The sequence below is a fragment of the Chlorocebus sabaeus genome, chromosome 13, assembly GCF_047675955.1.
Source record: "Chlorocebus sabaeus isolate Y175 chromosome 13, mChlSab1.0.hap1, whole genome shotgun sequence".
Taxonomy (NCBI): Eukaryota; Metazoa; Chordata; class Mammalia; order Primates; family Cercopithecidae; genus Chlorocebus; species Chlorocebus sabaeus.
The window spans coordinates 57,023,058-57,039,838 of record NC_132916.1 but is presented as its reverse complement, the minus strand read 5'-3'; the positions used below and the strand labels follow the sequence as shown (position 1 = coordinate 57,039,838).

The following is a 16,781-nucleotide window of genomic DNA, read 5'->3' as shown; positions in this document are numbered from 1 at the left end:
GCAAGTTGTTTTTTTTTTTAAATGCTAGTTATTTTCTTTGTACAGATGTCTAATAGAGAAGTACTTTTCTTTCAAATCAATCAACAATTAAGTCCGTTTTAATGGACACGTGTTTTCATATATATACTGTTAACGCATCGTTGTGGTTCCTGGTGACCCATGCTTGGAGTTATTTTTACAGTAGTGGTAATATTTACCTTCCCTATTTAGCTTGATCACTACTAGCTTCCTGATGCTGGTTCAGAATAAAAGCTCCTCCCAGTTATGTTTCTTGATAACATATTGTTAGCTTGTTTCAGAAAGATTTACTGTCAGCTTTTTATAAATTTTGTTTTGTTTTAATATTTGCGTCATTCTGTCTTTGTTAACTGTGGCCTATCATAGAGCAGCAGTGGGCTGTAGCCCGCAGCAAGTATACAGGAGATTGATGCAGACTGGTCCCAAAGGCAGTATTCCTGCTGTCTGCTCATCCACTGACTATGCTCACTCTTACCTGAGCAGGTAGGTCTGAATTTGCTCAACAGCCAAACCAAATCCTAGAGACTAACCCAAAGGCCTAGAGTACTATTTTACAGGAAGAATGCTAAAGATAATGAGATTTATCAATGGCTTGGTACTTATTCATCTGTTAAAATTTAGGATGATTTAGTGTGAAGATTAACAAGGGTTTTCTGTAATTTAGTTGCTTAATAGCTACTTTAGTAAGAGAAGCTAAAAGAATGGTTATATATTTTTAAATAGCTTGCTTTACATGTCTTTTAAAAAGAGTTGTGTCTCTTTTATTAAAAATTCATTTATGGAAAGCTAGGACATATAAAAAGTTGAAACTTTTAAAAAATCTCCTTTTCTTGTTAATGAAGAAGGAAATTCTATGCTGGGTACAATGGCTAGTTTTAACATCATATATAAGCAGTCTTTATAGATATTTTTTAGGTTTTATAATTACAATATGTCTTATTGTCACTGTATACAAAACTAAACTGCAAAATCATAATCTTATTTGCACAAATATTATTTGTACAAATATATTTGGTAGGAAAATCCCAGTACATTTTCAAATGTATTGTGTCATATCAACAGAATCCCTTTCAATTTAAACTAAATTCAGTGTGTGTGTGTATACATGCCATATATTAGATCAATTAACTGAAGAACCTTTTAGTTATATTACCTAAATCTGATTCATATTACTTTATGCATGTCAAACTAGCAGAGACACTTTCATGTATAGTACATTTACCATAATATTGCTGATGACTGTTTTACTCTTTTTTTTTGTTGGTCTGTGTTGATGTAGGAGCAAACAAATGAGTTTTGTCCCATTTCCTGTTTCTTTGAAACAGAACTGGTTCACTTCCAGCAATGTTTCATCTCAAGAACCATGACTTAAACATTTAAAAATGCTGTTTCTCCCCACCCTGGTCTCTTTCCACCTTTAAAAATAAGTATTTTTCAAAAATATTTGTAGTATATTTATTAAAAATACTGGATAAATTACAGAGCTGCAAGTATAGTTTTGGAATAAAATTATTATTGTCTATTTTACATTTTTTCCCCAAATTTTTATAATAGAACAAAAACAGGAAATGAGTTCAGTTCAGAAATTTAGCAAAAGTATGATTTTAGTACAAAGGTAAAATAGATAAATAAATCATGCAAAGAATTAAACAAGTCAAAGAAACACAAAGAATACAAATTTATTGATAATTATTCACCAATAGTTTTTTAAAATGAAATTCAATTTATAAACAATACATGTACTTTTATTAAAAAGTTTTCTAGTTATGAAAGTGAAACATTCCCATAGAAAGAAACTTAGAATATATCATAGAGATGGAAAAGTAAATAAAATTCGCCCATAATTCACCATTCAGGTAAAAATATTGCTAAAATTTTGTATTATTTTCTTTTTGTTGTTGTTTAATTTTTTTGTTTTGTTTTTTGAGTTTCAGTCTCACTATTGCTGAGTAAACAATATTGAGAATTGGAGTACTCCATTCCATACCTATTTCCCATAATTACATAAACATATGTAACTGTGTATCCCTATGTATGATGTCTTTAAGTACTCTGCAGATGTTTTCTTTACTTAACAATATATTGACATATGATATTTTAAAATACATAATTGTATATTTTAAAATAATCTGTAAATGTTTTTTCTTTACTTAAAAATACATTATTGACAACTTTCTGTCTCTATATAGAAAGAACCAGCTCATTTTATTTAACATCTTGTTAAACACATATAATATGTCTACTGATATATATATCTAAGTCTGACATAAAAGTTGAGACTATTTTACTTTTTTCTTTCGTTGCTATCACAAAAACAATTGCACTGAACTGAGCTGATTCAAACAATGTGAGCGTTTTAAATTTTAAAAAATGCTGCTAGATCAGCTTTCCAAAATTAAATTATAACTGCGCATCTTTCCATCTAGTCAAGAAGTTTAACTTGCCGGCCCCTCAGCACCTCTGATAACAACTAGATGTTATTAAGATAATTAGAATTTAAGTTCCAGGCCAATATTAAGTGTTTCCTTGAAATTTATTTTTTTTTCATTTTGAATATTCTTTTAACAAGCATTGTATTGTGTCATATTAACATAACCCCTTTCAATTTAAACTAAACCTTAATTTAGATATTACTCGTTGTTGCTTGTATTTTCATCTCTCGCTATGTAGAAATTTTTGTTTTGATTTAATTTTTATATTGCTAGAGTATTTGCTAGAATTTCTCAGCAGGTGGTCATAAATGTATTTTTACTGTCATTCTTTTACTCTTATATGATCACCCTTTTGGCTGCATACAGGATTGATGAATTATCCTATTTCCCTCATAATTTCTAACTTCATTCTATTGCCTTCTGGCTCCCAAAATTACAGATGAGATGTCCTATGCTAGCCTGAACTTCTTTCCTTTTAAAATAACCAGTTCTTTCTATTTGGATGCTTATACAATATTTTCCTTGATACTCAGAATTCAGAACCAGGCTAAGTATATGTGCATGAATTTTTTTATAGGCTCCACAAGGCACAGAAGTGAGCTAATGAACTCCTCAGTTCATTTGTTCATTCATTCAATTCTTTATTCCCTTTTGTGCTCAGTACATGTTGTAGACATTTTCAGGCCTTGGAGCTTCAGCAGTGAATAAAACACATGCCATTCCCTTCTGACATCCTACTTCTATATATGTATTTCATCTTATTGTCTCTCCCTCCCCCTATTTATCTCTGTTTCTCCTTTCCTTCCCTTCTGCCTATAGTGATCCATTAGAGTGCATCTACTTACATTTAAATATATGTGTATTCTTGAAACAGCACCTCGATTTCCCTTGCGTCACTCTTGGATGTTTACTTAGTTGATGAACACTGTCTACAATATGCTATTATAAGCACTTTATAAAAATTAACTCATTCCAGCTTCATAAGAGCTCCAGAAAATGGGTTGTTTGTTTTTGTTTTCTTTTTGTTTGTTTTTCACATGAAGAAACTGCAGCCTCCAGAGGCTGGGTAGTATGTTCAAGGCCATAAGACCAGTGAATGGCCTAGCTGGGACTTGAACCAAAGCAGCTGAGCACTAAAAGACCTTTCCTTCTTCACATAGCTCCAACCTCACAAGGGCAAAGCATTCCATTTCCTCTGCTTCTTGTCCTTCGCCAGTCACCATCTTCTCCATCTCTCTAACTAGTACCTCCATCTTTCAAGCTGCTCAACCCAAAGCCCTGTTACTTCCCTCGGTGACTTTCTCCAAACCCACAGTCAAGTCTATCTGCAATTTCTTCATGGCCGTATCTTCAAAACATGTCCAAACTTGATCTGTCCTCTCCATGCTGACAACCACTGCTCTGCTCCAAAGCACCATCTTCTCTCGCCAGGTGGCAGCTTCTGTTGCAGCAGCTCCCTAATTGATCTCCTTGCTTATGTCTTTGCTCCTCTGCATCTGTTCTCAAGGCAGCAATCAGTGTGATACTGTTAGAAAAGTCAAATCAGGTCGGGTACGGTGACTCATGTCTGTATTCCTAATGCTTTTGGAGGCCAAGGCAGGAGGATTGCTTGAAGCCCAGGCATTCAAGACCAGCCTGGGCAACTTAGAAATATGTCATGATGACACATATCTGTGGTTCCATCTATTTGGGGGGCTAAGGCAGGAGGATCATTTGAGCCCCAGAGACTGAGGCTGCAGTGAACCATGATGGTGCCATTGCACTCCAGCCTGGGCGACACAGAAAGATGTTATTTAAAAAAAAAAAAAAAAAAAAAAAAAAAAAGTGAATGAATTTTGTATTTCTTTATATTTTGGCTTAGTGTATGTGAGACTCCTCTATTTTATCCACCGGGTCCGTGATTCAGTCTTTAGTTGTGATTATTCTCTTTTATAATTATTTCCTGGGTTTTCAAAATGTCTGTATCATTTCTTTTGGTTTCAAATCTTTATCTGTACTCTTCAGGTGTTTCTACTAAATTTTACTTAAAATTCTTATTTTCCTGCTTCTATAGTAGCTGCGTTTTCTGGATGACTTGGCCTCACCCTGTGCTGCTTGTGTATTTTGTTAAATGGTTTCTGAACTTTCCTTGGTAGCTCGTATCAGGGGCATAGGATTTTTTGGTGGTCATGAAGACTGGGCTGACAGGGGATGTAAGGAGGCAGATTTTCCTCTCACCTGCCGATCTATTTACAATGTTTGCTTCCAATTCTTTCATGCTGTGACTTTCCTCACTTTTGATTTTTAAAAAATGTATCTTTTCATCAACTGTATTTCAATTTTAAAAGAAAATTTGCCAGAATTATTTTAAAGTGAACTCGATGATTGATTTGTGCAGAGGTCATTATTAGTCCTTTCATGACTCAGTTTCCCAATTCTTGAGATCCTAATTCTTATACCTTTCTCAAAGTATTACCTTAAGAGTATTATTAGGAGGTATTGGGTATAAGAATCTTATACCTCTCTGCAAGTAAGTTGTTTTCTTTTTAAGTACACATAGGTGCTATAAGCCCTTGAATATACCATAAAGTCATATTTCCTATATTTAACATTTTGTGGTTTCAAACTTTTTCTTGGTTTCAAACTTTCTGTATACAGTACCCCATTTAATTAAAAGACACAGTGTTCCTGAGTAGTTAAAAGTCAGCCTATATTTGTCCCTGTAAAGGTACATTATTTTGGGGCTATGGATTTGTAGGAAGAGGCCAAACTACACTTACTGTAAAGTTAAATTCTAGACTGTTAACTATAGATACAAGTACAGAACATGACATAGCCACACAGAACAGGAGAGACCAGAACATTTCAGCAATGTCTATTTCCCCAGAAACACTGATGGGGACACATGACAGCCAACAACACTCTCATCCGGGGTAGGATCTTGCTAGATTTCAAAGTTTGTTCTTGCTACCAGCACTGCTCTTTTAAAAGCTGGGCTTTGAAGCACCTTTTGAGAATATCTGATCCTAACAATTATTCTTCCATTTAAGGACATGGTTAAAAACTTCAGGCTTTCTTGGTTCAGGAAACAAATGCAAAGTGAACATGTTTCCAATCCAAGGTATATATATAGAGAGAGGCTGGGGATCAGGTGTGTCCAGAAAACATTTTCTGTATTTGAGGACTATTTAATGGATTCACCTAGCATTTATGTTTTTTTTTTTTTCTGGAACATTTAAAATCATTTATCTCCTTTGCACATCACAGACTTGTGACCTTTCATAAACTCAAACTGGTTGTATTGGCTACCAGTGTTTTCTTTATGATGCTCCAATGGTCACAGATTGGGCAAGAACCAAATGAGACATTAAAAGTTTACCAGAGGTTTGAGTGTGATAGCTTCTGTGGGTTCATACAACTTTTGTATAACATTACCTAAGATCAATAAGAGATCATAAAACAACAGTATATTTAGGTTAAGACAAAGTTTAGTTGCAATTTTAGGTCCATATTACTTTTAAATTCTCTCCCACAAATCAATCAGGGTATCATGTACTTTAGAATATTTATTATCAAAGCAAATACAAGATAGCCATCAAAAGTTCTAGAGCAAAATGTCACATTCTGGGGTAGATTATAATGTCCCATGTCTCTATCTCTGATTTAGCATTATGTGGTAACTGCAAAATTACCAGACAGAAGAAAAACAGTGTCACTTAAACAGACACACACAAACAATAACACACAAACCCAAACACGCCAATCAGGCATTGAGATAGTGGCTTCTGCCTGGGTCATAGACATTTTGTTTATTCCTAGTTTCTTTTAAGGTGTGAAGTGGCCCCTACTTTGAATTGCCCAGAAACTTAACTGCTCCACATTTTCTGCTTGGTGACTGCTTTTGCATGTCTGTTTGGCTTGTGCATTCAGGTAAGGATACACTAGTATATATGCCTGGTGGAAGGCTCTTCACTGTTGCAACTAAAGGCCACTCCACTGTCTTTTTCTTGTAGGGATGCCAGTTTCCTTGGGGAAAGGGGCAGAGGATCTTGATCTTTTCCTAAATCTGCTTTGGAGCTCGGGTGATTTTCTCCTGTAGGCACTGGGCATGCTGAGAAGTTCTTCATCCAAACCTGCATAACCGCCGCGTCCCCTAGGCTTTGTTCATTAGGACACCACTGTTTGCAGCTTAGTTTTCAAAAGGTTTTGACTCCCACCCTCTCCACCCACTACTCTGACTCTATGATTGCCTCTTTTGGGGGACTCTGGGGACCTCCTTTTCTTTTATTTAATAGCGAATTTCTCCTTGGTTCAATATCAGCTGTTGAGCCTACTCTCCACACTGTCCATAGAGTTCTTACCTACTTTTCACCTGTTAAAAAAGAGTGGTGAGGAGGAAACTAATCACTTCTTATTGGCTTAGAAGCTATGTCCTTGAGTCAATAATCTAAAATAAACCAAAATAAGGGGGGTAAATGGAAGCAAGTTCAGGTTGTGAAATGTACAGCTTCAGGGAAGCCAGGGATGTTTCTGTCCTTTTCTTTTATCTTGTATGTCTCTGGTCCAGTAAGGATGACTTCCCTTAAGAATAATGTCTGAAAGTCAGAAGCTTTATTTACACTTTTACAAAAAAAAATTCATATCTCAATCACCTCTTTTTTAGTTTTTCACTGGTAAGGCCAAAAGTATTTCATAGAACCGCTCCTCTGAATACCAATGGAAAAGAAAATTAACTAGCTTGTACCAGTCACAGAACTCCAGATCTGTAGTTCTCTTTTTGCTGTGTTGTCTATAAAAATTGCAGTAATAGCTCACTTATATTAAAATAGTTACTCATACTTGAAAGTATACAGAACTTGATGAATTTAAGTATGTTACCAATGGGCAGAATGCAGCCTCACATACACACACCACTGTAGGATTAGATCAAGTTTCAGGAGACTGTGAGAAGTGTGGTCTTAACATCAGGCAGGCACAGATGCAGCATGTCACCGTGCAGCTTTCTTTGGCCTGATAGGGGTGCCTGACTGGCAAATGTCTCAGTATTGGCTCTGGGCATATTTTTAATGCCCCTGTTCTTTTACATTTGAGACTCATGTTGTACCATTCTGGAAGAATTTATGTGAAAAATGTATGTACTTATGTGATCACTTTGGCTGCTTGTTGGGGATACTTTCTGTGGAGAGACAAGAGAAAAAGCAGGGGAACCAGCTGGGAGGTTATTAGATTAATCCGGAGGTTGTTGGTGACTTGGACCAGGATGGTGACGGTAGAAATGATGAGAAATGATCTGATTCTAGATACATTTTCAATGAAGGGCCAAGATCATTTATTGATGAATTGGACATGTTGTTGAGTGTGAGAAGCTAAGAATTAACTCGAAGTTTTGGATGGTGGATGTTCAAGAATAGAGTTGTCACGTTCTAGAGATGTAGAGAGGAGGAGGAGAAGCTAGGCACAGGAGGGAGGTCAAGGGCTTGGCTTTAGACAAGTTAAGTGGCGATATCCTATGGGCAGCAGGAAACATTAGTCTACAGTTCAGGGGAAAGGTCAAAGTTGGAAGTGTTCATTTGAAGCTCATCAGCACATAGACTATGCCACAATACAGTATGAAATCACCAAGGGAGTGGTTATGAGGACTGAGCCTTAGGGCCACTGAGATGAAGAAGAACCATAACAGCAACTGACGAGAGCAGCTTGTGAGGCAGCAGAACTACAAGGGGGCGGTGACACAGGAACCAAGGGAAGAAACTGTTTCAAGGGGGAATTGAAAGGCCAAGCAAGAACTTGAGGCCTGATAACTTACCACTGGGTTTAGTAATGTAGAAAAACTTGGTTAAGAACGGTTTTGGTGGAATATTGATGATGATATTCTCATTACGGTGAATTTTAAAAGATAGGATTAGAGGAATTAGAGATAGGGGGTATAAATGACTCAAAGAGTTCCTTTCTGATAAAGGGGTAGTTGACAAATGAAAGAAGATGCAGGCTTCAATAATTCTTTTAAGGTGGAAAATATTACTGCATATTTGAGAGTGAAGGTATTTGGAAGGGAACCACTGAAGATGCAGGGGAAAGAGAGTTGGAGGGTATATCTTGGAATAGGCATAAAGAGGTGGGTATGGACCACATCTGAGGAGTGGCCTGTGAAGGGAGAGAGTCCATTCATTTGCAGTAATTTGCAGCAATAAGGGTGTAAGCTGAATTTGTAAACAGGTATAAGCTGGTGGCATGTGGACATTCTCTTCTGATTGCATCACTTTTTTCAGTGAAACAGAATGCAAAGTCGTTAGGTGAGAGTAAGGATGTAAATAAGTATTTGACATTCAAGAAGGGAGGAGGCATGAAATAGTCATCTCAGAGAGGAGAGAAATGAAGGTAAAAGGGAAATGGAGTAGGATTCCTGAGCAATTGTAATGGTCCATTTTTGTTACGAATTTAAAAGAAGGTTGCTGCGTGTTTTTCTATGCCACATTCGGTGTGCAGGAGTGGAGCGAGAGGAAATTGCATTTAGCCACTGTTCAAGTTTAGCCAGGAAAGTATGTTAACGGGAGAGAGCTTAAGATAATGCCAGAAAATACTGGAATCTAAACTGAGTAAAGAGGTAGACATGAGTAAATGAAGGACAGTGGAGAGGTGTGTAAAATAAATGAATTGAGGGCTTCAAGGGAGTTGAAACATTGTTGGAAACGAAGCACTGGTGAAAAATTGTTGGAAAGGAAGCACATGGACTGGGAGGACAGGATGTGAAGCTTGAAACCAATCATTTGGATGACTCTTGTCATTTATAATGACATCCCGGGATATGACCATGGAAGGTGAGATGAGATGGAGGTGAGTCTATAATTGTTAAAAGATAGAGGTCAATAAACTAAGAGTCCATTATTGGAAGGATCATTTAGGTGGACAATAAAATTGCTAAGAACTTTAGCAGGAGTAGCATTACAAACAGTGACAGTAAGCCAGGAGCTCATATCTTCAAGAAGTACAGAGAGATGACTTGGGAGTCTGTACATGCCTGCAATAGGAGGAAGTTGATGTAGTTTGTGTCCCCACTCAAATCTCATCTTGAATTGTAGTTCTCATAATCCCCATGTGCCATGGGAGGGACCTGGTGGGAGGTAATTGAGTCATGGGGGAAGCTACCTCCATGCTGTCCTCATGATAGTGAGTCAGTTCTCATGAGATCTGATGGTTTTCTTAGGGGCTTTTACCCCACTTCACTCTGCACTTCTCCTTTCTGCCACCATGTGAAAAGGAACGTGTTTACTTCCCCTTCCACCATGATTGTAAGTTTCCTGAGTCCTCCTCAGTCCTGCAGAACTGTGAGTCAATTAAACCTCTTTCCTTTATAAATTACCCAGTGTCAGGCAGTTCTTCATAGGAGTGTGAGAATGGACTAATACAGAGGTATAGCATGAAGACATGAACTTCAAAGCTTGCAAAGGGTTAGAGGTTAGGGAGAAAAGAGGGATAATGAACTTCAGTGGCAATGAGTGTAAGTGGACACTTACTCTTCCTCCAGATCATATAATATGAAGAGGTACAAGGAATGTAGGAAAGAAACAGCCACCATTGACAAGGCTGCAGGGGAGAAAGTGTCCTGAGGGGAGAGAGTTTTAGTTAGAACAAAGAGAGGGAAGCATTTAAAAAAGAATTTTAGGAAATGGAATAAAGACCATGAGTCCCCAAGGGCACCCTTGGAAGGGTTTTGTGAGTAATAGCACAATGGGAAATCGGTTTGGATTAGGAAATGAGTAGAGTAGTATAGAGATGAAAGTCTGAGCAATTAGCAATGTGTGGTTGATGGAATCAGGGACAAAGGTTATGATAGGGTTAGTGTTCATGACCTTCTGTTGGAAAGTTGGGGCACTCTGCCAGGGAGTTCCTGCCTTGCTAGAGAGATCTATTTTAAACTATAAGTTCTATCAACATATTTTTAATTCATATGTCATTTTCAAACATTAGATGATTAGATCATTTGCACAGAACTGTTTGCTTAGTTAGGTAATCAAACAGCTATTTATTAACTTCCCATATTGCTATTGTATATTCAACCTGGATAATTTGTATATACAGATAATAATTATTTCTAGCTCTTAAATTCTTAAAGCTGAAAGAAAAGAAACAAAAACACTATTTTGCCAGGTCCTTAGATAAGCTTTCAACTCACAATGTTGTCATAGAGCACTTAAACAAATAAATCTATTCAAAAACAAATTATAACACTTTAAAAAGCACTCATACAAACAATGATGTTTAATATTGTTTAAGTTGGGTAGACAAATTATTCTACAGATGTGGCATTCATACTATCAACAATTTCTAAGATACTGTGCCTAAGTCTTGATTTCTCTTAAACCTATATGTGCAAATATGAGTTTGAGGTAGGCTCTGAGACATTTTGGTTTTTATTTGGGAATTGACTACACATTTTAAAGCCACAAAAAAACAAGGCCTATGAAGTTGCCAGATGGCATTTTCATCTTCTGTCAATTTCCTGTTCTAAAAGTGAAATTTGTGTTTTGCTTTATTTCCACCTTCCCTTACTTCTTTGTGAACCCTAGTTCCTGCTAAGAGTCCCTACTCAATGTGACATCGGATAGAAATGCTTTTAAGAGTCAGGAATAAATAAACAAACATTTCTAAACAGTGATTTTGAATGTTACGTGGTTCCTTTAGGAAGTCAACAAATAAGTAAAAGAAAGAAGGAAAAGAGAGGGAAATAGTGAAGGAAAAGTCTAACTAGAAAATATATAACTTAACTGATTGAGTTTAGTTAAATGCAAACTTAAATTTCATAGTAAGAAATCCATCAGTGTTTTAGTGAAATTATAATCATAATTCAAATATTGCTTGTTTAAATAACGGGTTTTTTTGCTGTTTGGCTTCTATCATGGAATGAGTCTGTGTGTCTTTTTAAATAAATCTTACAGATTTATTTGGTATAAATATGTTTCCTTCTGGGAATAGAAGACCAAAGGAGAGTGGGGGAAAAGTGTTTCAAATTTATTAAAATGTACATTTTCATACCTAGATATTCCTTTTCTCTCATTCTAAACCATCAGCCCAGAGGGAAGGGAAAAAGATAAAAAGGAAGGCAGACTCCTGGAATTCTAGGAATTGTTGCTATTTTCTAGCATTTTCATACCAAAGTGATAGACTATAGGACTTCATTGCCAGAAATTTGTACTCTGCCCCAAGCGGTTTCTCCTTTCTTTTTCTTTCCTTCTTTCTCTCTCTTTTTCTTTTCTTTTCTTTTCCTTCCTTCCTTCCTTCCTTCCTTCCTTCCTTCCTTCCTTCCTTCCTTCCTTCCTTCCTTCCTTCCTTTCTTCTTTCTTTCTTTCTTTCTTTCTTTCTTTCTTTCTTTCTTTCTTTCTTTCTTTCTTTCTTTCTTTCTTTCTTTTCTTTCTTTCTTTCTTTTCCTTTCTTTCTTTCTTTCCTTCCTTCCTTCTTTTCTTTCTTTCTGTCTTTCTTTTTCTTCTTTCTTTTTCTTTCTTCCCCTCCCTCCCTCCCTCCTTCTTTCCTTCCTTCCTTCCTTCCTTCCTTCCTTCCTTCCTTCCTTCCTTCCTTCCTTCCTTCTTCCTTTCTTTCTCTTTTCTTTCTTCCTCTCTCTCTCTGTCTCTCCCCCCTTCTCTCTTTATATATATATATATATGTACATGTCTGTATATATGTTGTGTGTGTGTGTGTGTGTGTGCACGCATATGTATCTGTGTGAATCCAAGTTCTAGAATTTAGCTCAGAATTACAGGGTCATATAGAAACAAAAGGGACAGTTTCAAACTGAGTCCCCTGGAACTTTGAGGTTCTTCAGTGAAGTACAAAAAGAGGAGGCCTAGTAGAAGATGCCTACTCATAATATTTTTTACCTGTTTAAAAGTGAGATTTATTGGATTTCAGAACTTAAAAACTAAAGATGTCATGTGCCTTGCCCACAACCCACATGGAAACTCAGCTTCCCTAGGCTTTCATATCAGTGCTCTTTGCACCATGCCACTTCACTTCTTACCATAGACTTTAGTCGGTATATCAAAAATCCTTAATAAGCGGGACCACAATATCATCCTTCACTAGTAGCTGCCATTATTTAAGACACCATAAATTCTTATATGAAAATTTAAAGCTTAATTTTTAAAAATTGACCTCGAGTTGGTTCTTTCTGCAATGGACAGAAAGACTGGACTGGTATCAAAGAAACTGAACTAGTAATTGAGCCCACAGCTCATAGTCAAGCTTTAATGATTTTGTGAATTAAACTTCAATTTCTTGCCAGTAAAATGAGGTTAATAAAGCATGTCATGTCTTCCTTACAAAAAATGAAGTTGGTCTTATAAGTGTCAAATAAAACAGTAACGAAATAATGCATGGAATATATGTAGAAGTACTTTGCAAGCTGCAAATATATGTAAGTTGCTTCTTATTACAATTAATTATAAAATAAGAAATATATAACTTATCTATGACCAAGTGCAAAAGTGGGCACTAGTGGGTATTAATTCTGCACAAGAGGCACCTTTAAAAGACTTCTTGTCTTTTGCATAAACATATTTTAATTCCAGATTTTCTGGCAATTTCTTTCTACCCTTTAGAATGTAAGTCTCCCCCACTAGACTGGCTTCCTATGGACACAGATTGTTTCCACAGATGTGGATCATAATCTTCATTTGATCTTCTCTGACCTACAAATGTGGCGGTTTCATATAGTTCAACCTAATAATTTAGCTTTGTATTTCTAGAACAATGTCCTACTCCAGGTAAAAGTTTTTTTTAAAAATTGCTGTATTGAACTATTGAAAGGAACTTGGAAATAAAGTTCCTTCCAAAATAACTATTCTTCAACAGGGAGTAATAGGTAAATGTGTCAGAAGTGAGAGGAATCAGATTGCCAATGATTTACTCTTTTTTTTTCCTCCTAGGTTTCTGGGATAGATATGTGCAAATAAAAAATAAAAACGAGAAGGAACTGTAACCTGATTACAAATTTGGGAAAAAGATTAATCAACACACAAAGGGAAAAGTAAACTGGTTGACAGCCCTCAGGAATCATGCCCTTTTGCCACAATATAATTAATATTTCCTGTGTGAAAAACAACTGGTCAAATGATGTCCGTGCTTCCCTGTACAGTTTAATGGCGCTCATAATTCTGACCACATTGGTCGGCAATCTGATAGTTATTGTTTCTATATCACACTTCAAGCAACTTCATACTCCGACAAATTGGCTCATTCATTCCATGGCCACTGTGGACTTTCTTCTGGGGTGTCTGGTCATGCCTTACAGCATGGTGAGATCTGCTGAGCACTGTTGGTATTTTGGAGAAGTCTTCTGTAAAATCCACACCAGCACCGACATTATGCTGAGCTCAGCCTCCATTTTCCATCTGTCTTTCATCTCCATTGACCGCTACTATGCTGTGTGTGACCCATTGAGATATAAAGCCAAGATCAATATCTTGGTTATTTGTGTGATGATCTTCATTAGTTGGAGTGTCCCTGCTGTTTTTGCATTTGGGATGATCTTTCTGGAGCTAAACTTCAAAGGCGCTGAAGAGATATATTACAAACATGTTCACTGCAGAGGAGGTTGCTCTGTGTTCTTTAGCAAAATATCTGGGGTACTGGCCTTTATGACTTCTTTTTACATACCTGGATCTATTATGTTATGTATCTATTACAGAATATATCTTATAGCTAAAGAGCAGGCAAGATCAATTAATGATGCCAATCAGAAGCTCCAAATTGGATTGGAAATGAAAAATGGAATTTCACAAAGCAAAGAAAGGAAAGCTGCGAAGACATTGGGGATTGTGATGGGAGTTTTCCTAATATGCTGGTGCCCTTTCTTTGTCTGTACAGTCATCGACCCTTTTCTTCACTACACTCTTCCACCTACTTTGAATGATGTATTGATTTGGTTTGGCTACTTGAACTCTACATTTAATCCAATGGTTTATGCATTTTTCTATCCCTGGTTTAGAAAAGCACTGAAGATGATTCTGTTTGGTAAAATTTTCCAAAAAGATTCATCCAGGTGTAAATTACTTTTGGAATCGAGTTCATAGAATTATTATATTTTACTGTTTTGCAAATTGGTGATCATGTTTATGAACACAACATAACCCACCACATGCCCCAACCATATGGATTTTTTTAATCAGTTACTTGAGTCAAAGCATGTTTGGTGAGTTAAATTATGATGCTTATAGGTAATTTCCTATTTGGGATATAGGAGGTATAATCTTTTCCATTCTTACCACGCATATCGGAACTTTGCAACTCCAGCATTTAAAGGCCTGCATTTTATATAACTTTTCCTGCCCTTAGAAGAACTGCCATGAGTTTGCTATGGTACCTTAGCTGTTCAGTGGTGGAAACTATAGGGCTGAATTAGAGGATGCAAATTAGAATGATTTTGTCATATCTGTGTACATGTCCTTGTCACATATGTGTATATGTCTTTTAGTAAAATCAACTAAAAGTACACACATTAAATGTTACTGCTAAATAAGTGTTGACACATAATTTATTTATATTGTTAATATATGTTCCAATCCTTAAATATCTTGAGTTTCATATTTTTAAAGTAAGTTTTTCTGATTCTCATACTGCTGAGAAATTTGAAAAATGAAGGAAAATAAAATATGTACAAACCAAATGAAATTTTAAAAATGTTACTCACAGCATACTTCCTGGTAAGGATTATATCATCTAAAATTCTTTATTTTATATTAATATTTTTCCTTTTCAACTTTTATTTTGGAGTCAGGGGGTATGTGTGCACATTTGTTAACTAAATATAATGCATGCTGCTGAGGTTTGGGCTACGAGTAATCCCTTTTTGTGACTGTATAATGTGACTTTGCACAGATGTACAAATATATTTTTAACCATTCCCTATTGTTAACAATTCCAGTTGTTTCTAACTTTTCTAAAAATAATATTAATTAAATGAAATTTCTGCTTTTTACCTGCTACTGAAGTCATGAAAATGTCTAGAAGGATTTTACCATGTCTTAAGGTCATATCTGGCATGATAGGGTTCAAAACACAGGCTATCTGGCATTAAACAAATTTACTTTGATGGGCTCCACAGTACACAGAAAGAGAAGCAGGCATCCATCAAAGTAGCTAAACATGAGGGCCAAAAAGAGGTATAATCAGACTGGATATACTATGGCTATTTAGATGGCATATATAAAAATAAAAAAGAGGAACAAATAATGGTTTCAAATAAGATTATCTAAAGGAAGTGGGCAAACATTCTAAATTACAAGCATTCATCAGCAATTGAGCTGATGAATACAAACTTCACATGGTCTGTTTCAGATTGAGTATCACCAGGGATTTGGATTTACCTTCGGCCCATGAATAACTTAGGGTAAGGCAGATGATTTTAAACATAACTAAATGCACACTGCTGCATATAAATTTCTGTTTACAAATCTGAGGATCTGCTGAGGATATGTTAAATCCTTCCAGAAATTATAGTCTGTTTCTGGAGTATGTGTTTTGTCTGAATGATCTGTATCAATTTTTGCTCTAGTACATTTTAAAAACGTTATGTTTTATGTTTTTAATTTAGTATACACAAGGCAAAATAAGTAGCGTCCCTAACCACTCTCAGTTTCAGAACAGTTTTTTCACCTGTGAGACCAGTTTGACTTTTTTCACCTGTAAGACCAGTCTGTCAAATTTTAAAAAGGAAACAAGCATTTAGTGAGTTTTCTATACTTTGTGGTAATTTTATGTGCTTTTCTTCATTTCCTCCCATAATTCTTCTTAAGATTACTCTGAAGTGTTTTGTACTTTTCTGTATGTATGTTTTGCCTATTCTGAATTTTTTTCTAAAACCTTTATGTTTTCTATGTAACCATTACTGCTGGTTTTATAATAAAGTTTATATTAGCTTTTCAGTTGACTGATTTGGGTTTTCATTATACAAATCATATTATCCTCAAACAAGGCTAAGTTTTATCTTCTTTCCAGTAATTATGATTCTGATTTATATTCCTTACTGTACTTCACTAGTTAGAATTTGTGAATCAATATTGATAATGGTGATAATCTTTTTTACATTTACTTTAAAGTACTATTCAGGTTTTAGCATAGATTCCACATTTATCTTGGGACAAGTTCACGACTCAAATAATTTTACATTTTTTCACTTGGTACTAAAGCTCTTATAGTCTATCTTTATTGTTGGTTTTGTTTTTAATATTCATAATACGTAATAACTGACTCCCTCAGCACAACAGGAAGAAAGGTTTGCTTCATCTTTCCATATTCCCAGCTTTGCTGTAGCTTCCCTTGCCTCATGCAGAGGTGTTTTTGTCTTTTAATTTTCCAGAG

The 16,781-nt window shown here is 35.8% G+C and overlaps 1 protein-coding gene across 1 annotated transcript; it reads left to right on the top strand.

The window, feature by feature from the left end:
* Nucleotides 1-448: 448 nt before the first annotated feature.
* On the top strand, nucleotides 449-16,253 carry TAAR1 (trace amine associated receptor 1). The gene is made up of 2 exons (XM_038000885.2): nucleotides 449-501; nucleotides 13,349-16,253. The coding sequence occupies exon 2, from the start codon at nucleotides 13,478-13,480 to the stop codon at nucleotides 14,492-14,494; it is 1,017 nt and encodes a 338-aa protein (XP_037856813.2). The 5' UTR covers nucleotides 449-501; nucleotides 13,349-13,477; the 3' UTR covers nucleotides 14,495-16,253.
* The last annotated feature ends 528 nt before the right edge of the window (nucleotides 16,254-16,781 follow it).

Bases quoted from the DNA above. Each gene is read 5' to 3' on its own strand.
- TAAR1 (XM_038000885.2), top strand. From the start codon at position 13,478: ATGCCCTTTTGCCACAATATAATTAATATTTCCTGTGTGAAAAACAAC.